The sequence below is a fragment of the Benincasa hispida genome, chromosome 2 (assembly GCF_027475165.1).
Source record: "Benincasa hispida cultivar pf3 chromosome 2, pf3_genome.v1.1, whole genome shotgun sequence".
NCBI classification, from domain to species: Eukaryota; Viridiplantae; Streptophyta; class Magnoliopsida; order Cucurbitales; family Cucurbitaceae; genus Benincasa; species Benincasa hispida.
The window spans coordinates 64503061-64520268 of record NC_143479.1 but is presented as its reverse complement, the minus strand read 5'-3'; the positions used below and the strand labels follow the sequence as shown (position 1 = coordinate 64520268).

At 36.8% G+C, this 17208-nt stretch overlaps 1 protein-coding gene across 6 annotated transcripts; it reads right to left on the bottom strand.

The window, feature by feature from the left end:
* Positions 1–246: 246 nt before the first annotated feature.
* Positions 247–9353, bottom strand: LOC120072285 (Protein kinase superfamily protein). 6 transcript variants are annotated; one of them, XM_039024735.2, is made up of 7 exons: positions 9262–9353; positions 8572–8636; positions 8108–8221; positions 7735–8013; positions 7537–7650; positions 601–673; positions 247–494 (listed from the first exon to the last, which is right to left on the bottom strand). In XM_039024735.2, the coding sequence occupies exons 2-7, from the start codon at positions 8632–8634 to the stop codon at positions 457–459; spliced, it is 681 nt and encodes a 226-aa protein (XP_038880663.1). In that variant the 5' UTR covers positions 8635–8636; positions 9262–9353; the 3' UTR covers positions 247–456. The 6 variants fall into 6 exon arrangements, with proteins under 6 accessions (XP_038880663.1, XP_038880661.1, XP_038880664.1 ...); XM_039024733.2 differs by having other exon boundaries at positions 9039–9344; XM_039024736.2 differs by having other exon boundaries at positions 7735–8009; positions 9039–9344.
* Between the last annotated feature and the right edge of the window lie 7855 nt (positions 9354–17208).

The window sequence follows — 17208 nt, the reverse complement described above, 5'->3', positions numbered from 1 at the left end:
TTCCTTGACTTCGTGATAGAGAATCAAAGGACCGAACATAGAGATTATTGTCTTCCACTATGGTATACTCAAATTAATAAAAATCAAAGTTGGATTTCATAATATCCAAAACCCAAAACAGGGGGAAAGTATCTACACAACTGTAAAAATCAAACTTACAATAATCATATCTAATTAAGCTCAGTCAGATCTCATTACAGTGCACCAAAACAATAAAAATTCCCCTGATTCAATTGAGTGCATGAATTTTGTAGTTAAAAATTAAAATGGACTTTATATTATATGTAAATACAAGAGTTTAGAATGGTTTTATCCCGTAAAAATGCCATCCAGAAAACATAATTGTTGATTTGTTGTAAGGTTAAGAATAATTAGATACATTGTTCAAGAAGTTCAATGAGTCTACAACAAGGAGTCAACTGATAATCCAACAAAACAGATTAAAAATGAAGTTACTTAACCAACCATGGTGCGTTTTCGGCCTCTCTGACGCACTGTACACGAATCAATTTGAAAACAAGAGAAGTAAACTAATGAATCATATGGAATGAAATTGATACAAAAGTAAAAATAAAAAGAACGATAAAAGACATTCCCCACCTTGAGCTAATTTGTTTGAGGTTGACGACCATTGCTTCGAAGTCTTCCGGTATGAAGCAAGAATTAACTCCATCTATGAAAGTAGAACCATCAAAGAAAATTCAGTTTGAGTTTCAATTCAACCCAATCTGTCAGCAAGTAGATTCAATGCCAAAAATATATAAATTTTCGATGGGAGGCGACAACAGCAATAAGCAGTTATCACATTGCAATGCTTTTCCCTAACTAAATGCATTCCCCCATCGACCCTCATTTCTCATGTGCTTTTTTTTTTCTTTTTTTCTTTTTTTATATCCATGAGTGTCCGGACTAGCTTACGTGCACCTCAACTAATCTTATGAGACAACCACCTGACCCCACAATATTTGGATGTCAAAGAAACTCGTAGGATATTAAATCCTACGTAGGTGGCCACCATGTGCTCCTTCATACAACAAACGTATGAAAAAACTTTGCAGCTTAACCATTGATTTAGGAGGGAAATTTTCTACATTAGTGTTTATTTCCAATGTTTCTTTTTCTTCAAGAAACCAGGCTTTCATTAGTCAAAACAAGAAAGCTAACAAGAGACAAAATAACAGCCCGATAAAAGGAAGTGTAAGTTGTAAGGATTCTTCCCCACTTGAATGGTATTCATGTTAAGATAATTCCAGAACAGGGGAAATGGAGTTCAAAGATAAAAACAAACAACGTAACACCAACTTACAGCCATGAAAACCAAGAGGGCTGCCCTCTCCACCAAGACTACTGTTCACACACAAAATACAAGATAACTAACTCTAGCACAACAAAACATTTAAATACCAACATTCCCCTACTGGCCGTAGGGCATGCCCACTAAAAGCTACCACTCTGTCGATGGTGCAAGCCCCCTTTTGCCCCTCCCTTTGTTCACATGCGTGATAGGTAGCCTGACATTATCCCATGGAGAAGGTGGAAATCAGAGAATTGTGCGGTGAAGGCTGCATAGGACTCCCAGGTGCTTCGTGCTCCAGTTGGTCTTTCCAGGTTACTAAGCATTCCCATTCCCTCTCAGCTTTGTTCCAGCGTACTTGTTCGACTTTGCTGGGTTCCAGAACCCATTCCATATGGTCATCCAGCAACGAAACATCAGGCTGCACAACTTGGTGATTTCCCACGGCTTTCTTCCATCGGGAGACATGAAACACCGGGTGAACCTTGGCTGTCTCCAGTAAGTCTAACAAATAAGCTACCTCGCCAATTCGACCCCTAACTCTAAATGGTCCAAAGAATCTCGGGGCTAACTTTTCACAATGCTTCTTGGCCAGAGTCTTTTATCTATATGGAGGTAACCTAGTCCCCTACTTCGAATTTTCCTTCTATGAACGTCCGCAAATTTCTTCATCGGTTCCTATGCGCAGAAGAGGTGGTCCTTCAGAACGGCCAAGGTCTCATCTCGTCTCTATCTTGCAACTGTTTTTCCACTTAGTCGTTCGCCGTGGTACCCGAATGTCCGTAAGAAACAATCGGCGGCGGGGGCTTCCCATAAACTACAGCATACAGAGCGGTTTTTATGGAGGTGTGATATGATGTATTGTACCAAAGCCCCACCCACGATAGTCGCTCACTCTACGTCTTGGGCTTCTCTTAACAGAAACAATGAAGATACATTTCCAAACATTTGTTCACAGCCTCAATCTGTCCGTCGATTTAAGGGTGGTATGTCGTGCTTCTCTTCAACCGATGCCTTGTAAACGGAACAATTCCTTCCATAAGTGGCTAAGGAAAACGTGATCCCTATCCGATATGATGGAACGGGGATATCAATGGTGGCGCACCACCTCTTTAATAAACACCGCTGCAACAGTTTTAGCCGAGTATGGATAGCCCACGGCCATGAAATGAGCATATTTACTCATATGGTCCACCACCACAAAGACTACCTCAAATCCCTTCAATCAGGGTAAGCCCTCCACGAAGTCCATCGTATCCTCCCATAATCGGGAATCGGCAAAGGTTGTAATAGTCCAACGGGGGATAATGCTTGAATTTTGTTTTTCTGGCAAACATCGCACTGTTCCAAGTATTGCTTGACATCCGAGCACATTCCCTTCCAAAACAACTCAGCTGCTATCCGTTTGTATGTCCGCAATTATGTTGAATGTCCCCCGATCACCAAATCATGGAAGGTGTGAAGAATTGTGGGCAGTAAACTCAAGGAACAAGAAAGGACTAATATGCCGTTATGAAACAAACTCCTTCGATGCACTATATAATTGGGAACTCTCTCGCTCTCTTGGGCTACCTTGTTAAATATGGCCTTGAGTTTCGGATCTTCTTGTACTTCTTTATCGACCACACTCAAATCAATCAAAGAAGGAACTGCTATCACATTTAGCTGGGCATCACTCGACATTCTTGAGAGAGCATCGGCCACTTTGTTATCAAGTCCCGCGCTATATACGATCTCAAAATCATATCCCATTAACTTGGTCACCCATTTCTGAACTCCCCGTGGAATATCACGTTGTTCTAAGATGTATCTCAACGCCTTCTAGTCCATATAGACTGTGAACCAGTGACCCAACAAATAGTGGTGCCATTTTTCCATAGACAACACAATGGCCATTAATTCCCTTTCGTAAACCGACTTCTCCTAACCAGACACTGACAGGACCTAACTGAAATAGGCGATGGGGCACCGATTCTATCATAACACCGCTCCCAAACCCGTCCCTGAGGCGTCCATTTCTATGCCAAATGGGAGGTTAAAGTCGGGTAGAGTTAAAACTGATAATGTGACGACGGCTTTCTTTAATGCCTCAAACGTCTTTGTCACGTCCTCCGACCATATGAATCCATTCTTCTTAGTCAGCCGCATCAACGGAGCTGCAATGGCTCCATAATTGGCCATGAACAATAATACCCCGTTAGGCCTAAGAAGCCTCTCAATTCTTTGACGTTTCTTGGTAGGGGCCACTCCACCATGGCTCAGATCTTCCCTTCATCCGCTTCCATTCCTTCAACTGAGACCCAGTGTCCCAGATATTCAATTCGAGTTTTGGTTAGCTGCCACTTTTTCTTGTTTGCATACAGGCTATGATTACGGAGGAGCAGGAGTACCACAGTCAAATGTTCCAAATGGAAAACCATGTCCCTGCTGTAAACCAAAATGTCATCGGAAAACAAAAGTATAAATTTTCGAAAATAAGGTCGAAAAACCTGATTCATAAAAGCTTGAAACGTCGTCAGTGCCTTGGTCAACCCAAACGATATGACCAAAAACTCGTAATGCTCCTCATGGGTCCAAAATGCGGTCTTTGGTATATCCTCTACCTGAACCCTTATCTAGTGGGACCTGGGTTTCAGGTCAATTTTGGAAAAAACGTAGGTCCCAATCAGCTCATCTAGCAATTCATCGATCATCAGAATAGGGAATCTATTTGAAACCGTGACCCGATTCAATGCTCGATAATCCACACAAAAACGCCAGTTGTCCTTTTTAACTAATATGACAGGGTTGGAAAATGAACTTATACTTGGTTGGATGATTCCGGCATCCATCATCTCATTAACTAACCTCTCGATCTCGTTATTTTACGCGTGCGGGTACGGCAGGGTCTCATGTTGACCAAGTCGGTCCCCCTTTTCAGTTGGATCTGGTGGTCAATCTGTCGTGCCGAAGGTAGGCCTTCAAGCATGTGGAACACATCTTCGGGGAGACTTCCATTCTAGCAAGCACCGGGTTCCCCTCTAATACCACCTTCGATTCCCCTACCGTGAAGGTCATCATCAACTCCTTCCAGTCGATTGTCATCGACCCTTGTTTTCTTTAGCCATTGCATGCCTAGCACCATGTCCAAATTTCCCAACACCATCGGTAGAAAGTCATCCACAAAAGTTATCATGGGTAGGTCAACCGTCACCCCTTTGTACATGCCTTTTCCTTGGACAGCTTCCCCGGAACCCATGATAATACCATAGTTGGCCGCCTCTGTCACTAACAATTTCAAGGTCTCTACCACACACTGCCCTATAAAGTTATGCATGGGCACAGAGTCTACCATAAAGATAATTTCTTGCTTTTCGATCATCCCCTTGAGTTTAAAAGTGCCCAATGTGGTTAACCCCACTACCGAATTCAACGACAACTCGACCACGAGACTCACCTCCAACATGCGATCCTCCACCTGCATTTCTTCAATATCAGTATCCTCCACGTCATCAACTACTACATAGAGGCGTAATTCTTTGTTTTTGCTACGGTGACCCTTACTGAATGGCTCATCGCATCAGTAACACAGACCCTTTTCCCTCCTCGCTTGCAACTCCGAGTCTGTCCATCTACAAAAAGGAGGATCTCGTCGATTTGTTCCAGCACTCGGTACCTGGGAATTGTACCTTCTCTGCCCACGTGACCGTATAGGTCATACTACCCTCTGTATTTTTTATCGTTGGCTTTTAGGCTGGTTTCCAATCTTTCCCATATAGGTCATGGGCCGTACGACCTATGTCTATACGATCTTCAGCAAATTGGGCCACGTCCATCATCTCCTCCAGGCCCACTACTCTCATGGCGAACACCTCCGCCTGTATCACCAGATCCAACCCGTTCGTAAATGTGTTGACTAGGACGTCCTCCGCCAAATTCGACAATAGTGTCGACAGCTCTTCGAACCTTTGTAAATATTCTGTGATGGTTCCCTCTTGCTTGATCGTCAAGAACCGAGCACACGGTATTCCCCACTCCCACGACCGAAAACGAACGTAAATTCTTTGTTTGATCTCCTTCCATGACTTAAATTTTCGACGATTCTCCGCCTAGCAAAACCAGTTTAACACCTTCCCCTCCATACTTACGATCGCAATTTTCAACTTCTCCTTCTCAATAAGCAGATGCAACTAGAAGTAGTGTTCCACTTTAAAAAACCAACCATCCAGATCCTCCCCGTTAAAAACGGGCATCTCGAGTTTCTTGAACTTAATCCGCTCTTATCCTTCCCCATTCTCTTTCCTTAGGGATGATTCCCCTTCTTCGGCTTCTTCAACTCCCTCTAAATCCTCTTCCGGTCTCTCTTTTCTCTTTCCTGTGGGGTATTAATCACCTCCGACGATCCTTGTTGTCTTTGACGGTCACCATACATCTCAGTCAACATTGCTTGAATCTTCTCCACCGATTTTTCCAACGCCCGCAGCCTCTACAATTCCTGCATGATAATCCCAATATCGTTTTCCATTGTGCTCAACCATTCCTCATTCTATTTCTACATCATCTTCATCCACTTCCCCAGGTTCCCGAACGGCTCTAAAACCACTTGTAAGGATTCTTCCTCACTTAAATGGTATTCACGTTAAGATAATTCTAGAACAAGGGAAACAAACAATGTAATACTAACTTACAACCAATAAAACCAAGAGGGCTGCCCTCTCCACCAAAACTACTGTTCATACACAAAATACAAGATAACTAACCCTAGCACAACAAAACATTTAAATACCAACATTCCCCTGCTGGCCGTACGGCGGGCCCACTAAAAGCTACCCATCTGTCGATGGTGCAAGCCCCTTTTTGCCCCTCCTTGTGTACACATGCTTGATAGGTGACCTAACATAAGTCTAACCATACAAAAAAAGGGCTCCCATCTAAAACAATCGATGCCAAGCCTAATAAGTTTTTTTTTTTTTAATATATGTTAGTGTCTGGGCCAGCTCATGCGCACCTCGACTAATCTCACAGGACGACCCGCTTGAACCTACAATATTAAAGTGTCAAAGAAACTCGTAGGATATTAAATCCTAGGTAGGTGGCCACCATAGATTGAACCCATGACCTCTTAGCCCTTTATTAAAGTCATATCCCCGCCTATTTACCCAAGCCTAACAAGTAATTACAAAAGCCAAAAGTGAGGTTTCAAACCTACCAAGGAACTAGACCTCTCCAATTCACCCAAGGTTTTATCATCTCTCAAGCCAGATCTTTGTTGTAGTCACCTATAGGTGTTGGGGTCATTCCCCTTGTCTCATTGATACCCCTTATTTCATTTATCAATAAAATGTTTCTATATTGGGAAAAAAAATCTCTCAAGCCAGATATACCCCCCATAACACAGCACAACAAACAACACTCTAAAGGATACTACTCTTATCCATGAAGAGAGGGTGAAAGAAAGCCTACTCCTTCAATGTAAGGCAACAATCTCTGTAATGGGCATAACTAACTCCAAAGCTCTCCAAAAAGAAGTCTCAAATGGAGCAAACAAACGCACACCTTCAAAGAATATGGTCCTAATTCTCAGATACCTTACCAAGAGAATACCACTGCAGCCCCAACAACAGGGGTGAAGCGTTTCAGTGATTATATTTTAATATGAATATGTGAAGAAATACATCGTGCTCCCAGAAATAAGTTGTCGGTTGTTTATGGTAAACACCACAGGTGAATTGTGGCATTCATGACTGAATTTAGAAGGGCCTGTTTGTAATAACTTTCCAAATATTTATTCAAAAGGGAACCTCATTCGACAACTATGCTAGGAATTCTACCCTGAGATTTGCATATTCATATATTCATGGCATAATAACTTGATGAGAACTAGCAACTATTCAGCGGTTATAAGGGTGGTTCTGGAAAATTATGAATAAGTAAGGATGGAGAACTATAGAGAGAATAGCTAGAGATCTGGGCAAGGGGCATGAGATAAGAGTAAAGCTGCAAGGGGGAAGGGTTAAAGAAATACACTTAAAGAAGGGGGAAAGTTCGTCAGCTTATTCAGTGAATCACTAATTGTATCATTAGAAACAAGCATAACAAACTACAAAAGTCTTTAATAGACATGAATATTTCAGTTTATAGATCGTTGCTTGTTTAAAAAAATATATAAAAATATATATCTGTTTACAGAAACGAATGACTAATTGGGGAGGACACAACAAAATTCTTTTACAACAAACCAAAAGCAAGGGAAACCAACTTACCAAATTCCCACATGAAGAATGCATTGATAGCAGTGCACGTTCCAACACATATAGATCAACTGCTTTATCTTCTGGAATAGTTGACGTGAAGCTCAGACCAAAATCAATGAGAACCTGACAAAAGACAGTTGCCCTTACAACGGAGATCAATTAAAATGCCTCTCTTTGAATGTTATAATAACTAAATATGTAACTCACGAGGTCATTGGTACCATTCCTGATCAACATGTTTGACGTGGTCAGGTCACCATGAATTAAACCACCATCGTGCAATTTCCCAATTGCAACACCAATCTGCATTGCAATGTCACTCAACTGTTTTGAATCACCATCATTTGACCCAATTTCAAGCAATATATCTTTCACAGAACAACCTTCCACATACTCAAATGTCAGGGTATATAATATCGGGTCAACAGCATACAGCACTGGAGTAGAAACCCCAAGTCGCCTAGCTTTTGTCATGCACCTTGCTTCCTAACATGAAGTTTCAGTCAAATATATGCAAGAAAATCTTTTAGCTAGTTATTTCTTTAAAACTAAAGAGTGTTTCATCAGAAGAAAAACAAACTGCATTCAATCGCTTGAGTGTAAGCTTGGAATCCAGTAATGGATGTCTATATTTCTTTGAGAACCGTTCCTTAATAATTGATCTCCTTCCAACGAAAGTAGACTCAAACACTCTCTGCAAGGTTAGAACAAAGAAGGTAAAATAATACATGAAGACCACAAAAATACTATCAAAAGACTTGTGCAACTGTAATTCTTGGGATGGGTGTAGTATGACTTTTGGAAATTAAAAGCACTTTTCAAATTCTTCACCATATTTGGTGTAGTGAAAAGTAATTTTGAAAGTTCCAAAACGTTTAATTAGTGCTTATTTCAAAATGTTGTTACAAAGAATACGCACTAATCTCTTTCAAAAACCATCTCATACTCGCTGGTGAACATCTAAACAATATATTCAATTATCCATACTCATCCCTATTCCAAAGAACATCCCAGATCAATGAACAACAAGAGATTTTAACTCACAGCTTCAGCTCCTTGCTTAACTAAAATGAGCGAGTCATCGTTACTATCCGTCTTTATCTCCATAACTACAGTACACAGCAGCAGGAACCGTTCAATAAATAAAACATAATCATAATACAGTTCGTGGAAGAAACTTCCAAAATTATCAATTCAAAAACAACAAAACCAAGGTAGAAATACAACAATAGCCATGAACATGAAACCCATATTCTAAAATTAACTTAATCTCAAGTCTCAACGAACAACAGCCATGAACATGAAACCCATATTCTAAAATTAACTTAATCTCAAGTCTCAACGGGTAAATATACTGACAATTTCAATAAAATTGCGAACAAAATGAAAAACCCAGTAGTTCATAAAAACTAAATTTGAATTAGGGAATAACAAAGAACAATAAGACTGCCATATACAAAGATTTGAGAAGAAACCCATAAACAAAATTATGCTATATGTACAAAACTCACTCCAATTTTTGGAAAGAAAAACTGGGTCGTCTCAAATTGATGAATTACAACTATATTGGCCTTCAGGTATGGCGGAAAAAAAGGGCTCGAGCAATTAGAATCGATATGACACCAAAGTAAAAATGAAGAAGTGGGAAAGAAAACAAAGAGTTGAGAGGAAAGAGGAAAGAAATACAAGTTGAGATGACAATAAGAAGTGAAACGCGAAGGCGCGGGTACTCGCCGGTTTAAAGAGGAAAACTTTTGCTTCCAAATCTAGGTATAAGTTTTGAAGAGAAATTCTCTAGTCATAAATTTCAAAATCCTATTTTAATTAAGAGAGAACTATATAGATAAATAGAAGTCATAATGAACCTATTTTTTTATTTTAAAAAGATAAAGATAAATAACGCAACAAAATTGTTGGAAATGTTTACAAATATAATAAAGCATCATTATTTATCCATGATAGACAATGCTGATGAATCAATATCTATCATTGATAGACAAACATTTTGCTATATTTGTAAATTAGTTGGCTCGTTTTTCTATATTTGATAACAGTCCGACCTATTTTTTTAGACTCCATTATATAAAATACTTTTTTCAAAAATCAATAATACCATTAAACTTTTTTTTAAAAAAAATTAAATGAAATATACTCTTGCTTTTACAAAATAAATAAATAAAATATACTTTTGCTACTAGTTTTAGATAGAAGTAGTTAGTATTTTATTTCAAACGTATTCCTAAACTTTCAAAGTTTTATTAATATTCTTAAATTTTGAAAATAAAACAATAATGATAATCTATATATATAAGGGATAATGGGGAGAGAAACTTCGGATCCTTATTTTTTTTGTCATTATAATTTTACATAATTCCTATTTTGTCCTATGTCACAACTATTTCAATCAAAGTGGCTATATGCAAAGGGGTGTATTGTTATATGTATGGACGTATAAATATGAAACATCACAATGGAATGGTAGAGAATAATTCGAATGAATAATCACGTCATTTCTCAGTTATAATTATTAGAGTTGAAGTTATATATCTTTTCATGTATGGGTGTTATGTAGACCATAGATATAAAAAATCACAATCTAAAGATAGATATATGTTTGAACAAATAATCACGTCACGTGGAATATCAAGTTTTAAGAGTTGGACATAGTACTCATTATTGAAATATTTTTGTAACTTTTTTAAATTTCAATTAATGTAATTCATATTAGTATGGCAGCAATAGCACTGACCCTGTTTTTTTGTTATTATATTGATGATTATTATTATTAATTAAAAATATCGTTTAAGGATAAGCAATGTATGACATTGCATACCTGAAAACAAAGGTTGAAAAAGAAGCAAAGACATGTGAAATCAAAAATAACAATGACAGATATGGCCACTCTCGACTTCTTTACAGAATCCTCCTTTTTCACAGTAAAAAATGCAGTTAGTCAAGCACTTCCCGTCTCCTTGATCATCTACTCCAGGCTTGTAGGCCCTAATTCGAGATGGTTGTTGCAGCACAATTGAGCACTAGTATTGAAACTCCCTATAATACTACCCATTGATTTTTTATAAGAAAACAAAGACTCAAAACTATTTTCAAAGTACTTTTAACATGAGTTCCAACAAATGAAGCTCTTTTTAGTACATTAGGGGTGGAAAGGTTTTAACTATAGACTTCTTGGTGCTAACACGTCATATGTCACTCAAGTTATGTTTACTTTGACAATAATATAATGACGAGGAATATTATTCGAATTTTTTAATACAATAAGAAGTGAGGAGATTCGAACTATAAACCTCTTGGTTGCTAACACATATAGTATGTCAACTGAGTTATAACAATAATATGTAAGTTAAATAAGTGAAATGTGTGTTCAATTATTTAGAATGTGCTTTTCATAATCTTCATATTCCTCTTTGTTTTAGCCATAAATGTTACGTAGGATTTGTCTTATAAACCACAAGCTTTCAATTCATCAAAACCATATTTTTATAGTGTTTCTAAACATGATAGTTTTTAATTGGATGTGCTTTTTATCATAACAAAAATAACTCGCAAACATGGCTTTTTTTAAGGTACTTATGGGGATAAAAAGTTCATAATTATTTCAAACAATTTTTAAAAAATAATAATAATAATTTCAAACTCAAACTATAAAAGAAGTTAGACCTGAATATAAGACGAGGAAGGTAATCAGAAACTAACTGAATATTGCTCTACTTTAATCATTATTGTTGATTGTGTTGTACAAACCTTTTGAAACATATAATGTAGTTGCAAATAATGATGGTCTGTTTTTATAGGGAGATTTGTGCAATGCATATAACATATATTTTGTAATAAATGAAAAAAGTTTCCTTTAAAACTTTTCATGCGTTATTTATGAAAGGACTGTAAGGTCCGAAGCGAAAGTGGGGATCGGTCCCAATTTTCAATTTCACAAAGAATTAAAGTTTCAGAAAACTACATTATGCATTGTAACAAGATTTTACAACATGCATCATAAAATTACAGAGATAATTTTAGGATTAGCCATACTTACCCTTGAAGCCAAATGAATCTTCACGAATTCCTCTTTATTAGTCACGAATTCTCCTCTTGATCACAAACAAAAACAGCAACCCAAAACTAAAAAAGAGAAACCTTGGTATTCTCCTAAGACCTTGAGAATCACAAGAGTTTTATGGGCTCTGTGATATTTAATTTTGGGAGTGAGAGAGAAGATAAAGATGAGAGAAATTTTCTAAGGAGAGATCTTCTGTGTGCTACTAGAGAAAATCTTAGAGTTCTCTACATAAGAAGCAAAGGAAAGAAATGGAAATTTTTTTATCTCTACTAACTTCCCACAACCACACGTTATTTTTAGAGAGAAAATAAGGGAAGGAAGTTATTAATAACTCCCTTTCTTTAATTTTAAATTAAAACTAAATTTTAGTTTAAATAATATAATAACTAACTTATTATATAACTATATGTTATATCAAAATATAAAACATAACCTATAATTTATATTATATTAAATACAATATAACCTATAGTTTATATTTTCTCTCGATAATTTATGGTATTTAATATAAATTTTAAATTTGATTATATGAATCTCCTCTCAAATTAAATTTGATTATATGGTATTCAAATATTTATTTCCTCTCAAATAAACTTTATATAATAATGTATCAAATACAATTAAATTGATTTTGAATAATTCAAATTAATCCAAAATTAAATTGATTCTCAATCATCCCAGTTGAGCTACAGAGGGGACCTTATAGATCTGTAGATTGAAGATCCAATGGTACTTGAATAATTGATTAAACTCCTTTAATTAAATTACTCAACATCCATTAACTGTCGGTTGCTCCACTAAAGACCGACAGCTGTACTCTTCGCACTACAAATATATTTCTATGTCCGTTGAATATAACTAGTCAACAATGCAATGACCCTTCACAAATTGCTCGTAAGTGTAGTTGGACCAAAATTATCATTTTACCCTTGTAGTTACATCTAACTCCTTAAGTACCACTGATCCCTCTAATGAACACTATGACCAAACCTCTCTCGGGCCAAGAGAGGATGTGGCGTCACATTGTTCAAGCCTTGGAATCGCCCTTAAGGGAGCAATTTATCTACTTACCCCAACATTAAGGAATAAATGAATTTCGTCTTGTGTAGTTGTGCTCCCAGCTCCCTAATAAGACAAATCCTCAAATGGTATTTAAATTGAGTCGGCGATCTGGCCACTCTCACCTATGCAAATCAAATGACTGCCTTCATAGGCAGGAGTTCACAACTCACTCAGGATTCAGATCATATCATGTACGGTCATCCTGATAAAATGTAAGTTTCTATTATTACAGCGTTATATAATGAGACTATTCATTTCGTGATCTAGTCTTATACAAACATTTTTTATAGAACACCCCACTCACATGTCTCTACATGAATGATCAAGATCAGATCATTTATAGAACTTTACAACAATTGTAATATCAAGCAGGTCATATTCGTAGTGTCACCAGGATAAGGTACCAAACCTTGTCCATCTACTACGGACCATTTAGGTTATCACTTAAACATGATCCACCTGTATGTCTCTACATACATGTTTAAGCTACAGAAAATAACCTTGGATGTTGGTTTATTGGTCTTGTGGGTTAATGCTACTAAATTTGGAATAAAATATCTCATATTTTATCAAATAAATAAATTATTTATATTTTACAATTACAAACTATAGGACTCATGAGATTTAGGGCATCAACCCCAACAATCTCCTACTTGTCCTAAAGCTAGTATGGTGTACATCATAAAAGTCATACTAATACAAAAGTACACAAAACAATAAACTTTGGCATAAAACGTGCTCAGTACAAAATCTTTCACTTGCCTTAGACTAGATGTGGCATGTCTTGTAAACCCATACTCTACAGGTGACCCTCAAACACCTTAGGCGTAAGGGTCTTTGTAAATGGATCAACAACGTTGTATGTCGAAACTATCTGCATGACGATCACGTCTCCTCGATGCACATTCTCTCGAATGAGATGATACTTCTACACTATGTGCTTCCAGCGTTTGTGACTTCTATGCTCTCGAAAATTAGCCACAACACCACATTATCACAGTAAAGGCGATGGGTTTAGATATGTCTGGAACCATTTCCAGATTAGCTAGGAACTTAGTGAGCCATACAGCTTCCTTAGAACCTTCACAAGCTGCTACATTCTCAGCATCCACAGTGGAGTCAGCAATACATCCTTTTTTGGTTCCCCTCCAAACTATTGCCCCTCAGTTAAAAATGAACACTGATCCTGATGTGGATTTCCTAAAATCCTTATCAGTCTGGAAATCAGAGTCCATGTATCCTGTAAGGATCAAATTCTTAGAACCATACATGAGTATGTAGTCTATCGTTCTCCGAAGATACTTGAGGATGTTTTTAACGATAGTCCAGTGATCAAATCTTGGATTAGATTGATATCTACTAATTATCCTCACTGCATAGCAGATGTCATGTCTAGTACATAACATTGCATACATCAAGCTACCAACAGTCGATGCATAGGGCATCCGTCTCATTTCTTCAACCTTTTGAGGTGTCTTATGGCATTGTTCATTAGACAAAATAACTGAATGCCTGAAGGGAGCAAGCCTCTCTTGAAGTTCTGCATAAAAAATTTGACAAGTATCGCATCAATGTATGATGCCTGAGACAGGGCCAACATTTTGTTCTTTCGATCTTTAAAGATCTGAATGCCTGGAACAAACTACACCTCTCCCAAATCTTTCATTTGGAATTGGGTCACTAGCCAACTTTTAATTTTAGTCAGTAGACCTATATCATTCTCAATGAATAGGATATTGTCTATATACAACACAAGAAAAGCTACTGAACTGTTGATGATTCTCTTGTAAACACAAGACTCATCAAGATTTTAATCAAAGCTATAAGATTTATCGCAGTATAAAAATCTTATATTCCAAGATCGAGAAACTTGTTTCAATTCATAAATGGACCGATTAAGCTTGCAAACTCTTTGCTTTTGACCTTGGGTTATGAATCTCTCATGTTGCTCCATATATAAGGTCTCCTCAAGATTTCCATTAAGAAAAGCAGTCTTGATGTCCATTTGCCAAATCTCATAGTCATAATATAAGGCAATGGACAGGAGTATCTGGATAAAATTTAACATGGCAATAGGTGAGAAAATCTCCTCATAGTCGACTCCCTCAACTTGGGTATAACCCTTTGCCACAAGTCTAGCCTTGAAGGTTTGCACCTTCCCATCAATACCCTATTTTCTTTTGTAGATCCATTTGCAGCCTATAAATTTGACCCCATCTAGTTAATCTACAAGATCCCAAACTGAATTGAAGTATATAGACTCCATTTTGAGATCCATAGCTTTGACCATTGCCTTCTTGTAAGACAATGGATCCTCAACATCTCCGTCAGCTACGATAGCTAGGGTTTCTGTTAAACCTATATAACAAATCTGCAAGTTCACAACTCTTCCATTACGTCGAGGTTCACTCAACGTTTGAGGTAGATTTGACCTACTAGATAAACCAACTTCAACATCTCTTTTTGAGGTATTAGGTTCTTCAACAACTATTGTTGAAGGTGAAGGAACCAGTGAAAGTCCTTGAGTGGAAACAGGGATTGGATCAAACTCCCAATTTTACAAATTCAACAGAAATAATATGCATTAAGTCAAACTTTTACAGCATGCTAAAACAAATTAGATAGAAGATAAAAGGGATGAGAATTACTAACCCTTGAAGGATTTTCTTCACGTTTTTCCTCTCCAAGAAAGGTTATGAACAAGATGGTATCTAAATGGACATCAGCACAAAAATTACCTTTGTATTCTCTAGGATGAGAATCACAGGAATTTTATGGGCTCTGTGATTTTTGGAGAGAGAAAGAATTGAGAGAGAAGAAGAGAGATTGGGAGAACTAGAATTTTTTCTCAGGGAAAATCTTACAAGTGTTTGTTCTTTGTGAAAAACAAAATGGAAAAGAAAAAGATAACTTCCCAACAACTCATTCACGTACATTGGTTAAGAGAGAATACGGGAAGGAAGTTATTTCCCTCCCATTAATTTAAATTATATAAATTAAATTATAATTACAATTAACTTAACTTTAATATATATATATATATATATAATAATAATAATAATAATTTATTGTACATAAATACATAACTATATATCACATATAACATATAACCTATAATCTCTATATTGTATCAAATACATTATAATTTATAGTTTCAATTCTTTCACCAATGGTATTTGATGTAAATCCCATTTATATTAAATTTAATTATATGGATCCAATTCATTTAATTAATATTTGAATCATATTCAAATATTTATTTCATCTCAAATAAACTTTATATTATAATGTATCAAATACATTATACTAATTGTATCATATTGATTCTCATTAATCCCTGTTGAGGTACAGAGGGGACTTCATAGACCTGTAGCTTGAAGCTCTAATGGTACTTGAATAATTAATTAAACTCCTTTAATTATATTGTTCAACATTCCTTAATTGTCAAACACTCCACTAAATACCGACAGCTGCACTCTTCGCACTACAGATATATTTCTGTGTCCACTGGATATAACTAGTCAATAACGTGATGACCCTTCACAAATTGCTTGTAAGTAAAGCTAGGCCAAAAATATCATTTTGCCCCTGTAGTTATGTCTAACTCGTTAAGTACCACTGGTCCCTTTAATAAACAATAAATCATAGTCCAACTATGACCAAAACCCTCTCGGGCTAGGAGAGGGTGTGACACCACATTGTTCAAGCCCCATAATCAGTTCTTAAAAGAGTAATTTTTCTACTTACCCCGACCTCGGGGGAGGAGTGAATTTCGTCTTATGTAGCTGTGTTCCCAGCTCCCCAATCAGACAAATCCCTAAAATAGTAGGCTTGTCGAGTCAACGATCTGGCCATTCTCACCCATACAAATCAAAGGATCACCCTCATATCCAGGAGTTCACAACTCACTCAGGATTCAGGTCATGTCACCTATGATCATCCTGGTGAAATGTAAGTCTTTATTATGAACGGTGTTATATAATAAGACTAGTGATTTCGTAATCCGGTCTTATACAAACTCCTTTGTATAAAATAGCCCCGCACACATGTCTCCACATGAATTATCAGGATCATATCATTTGTAGTACTTTACAACAATTGTAACATCTACAAAGTGGGTTGTACTCGTAGTGTCAACAGGATGAGGTATTCAGTCTTATCCATCTACTACAAATATTTAGGTTATCACTTAAACATGATCCACTTATATGTCTCTACATATATATTTAAGCTACAAAAGATAACATTGGATGTTAATTTATTAGTTTGTGGGTTTAATGCTACTAAATATCAAATAAAACATTTAACAACACAATTATAAACTACAGAACCTTACGAGATTTAGGACACCAGCCCTAGCAGAAGGTTCAGTAGATTCATTGGAAAGTTCATTTAACACTATCTTACTTCAAGGCTTATGCTCCCTTATGTGGCCTTCTTCTAAGAAGATAGCATTTGTCGACACAAGCACTTTATTATCTTCAGGTTCGTAGAATTAACCACCTCTCGTTCCTTTAGGGTAACCTACAAATAGGCATAATTTT

Bases quoted from the DNA above. Each gene is read 5' to 3' on its own strand.
- LOC120072285 (XM_039024735.2), bottom strand. From the start codon at position 8,634: ATGGAGATAAAGACGGATAGTAACGATGACTCGCTCATTTTAGTTAAG. The intron at 8,222-8,571 runs GTGAGTTAAAAT...CTAACCTTGCAG, and splicing joins TTAAGCAAGGAGCTGAAGCT to AGAGTGTTTGAGTCTACTTT. The intron at 7,651-7,734 runs GTGAGTTACATA...GTCTTTTGTCAG, and splicing joins GGAATGGTACCAATGACCTC to GTTCTCATTGATTTTGGTCT.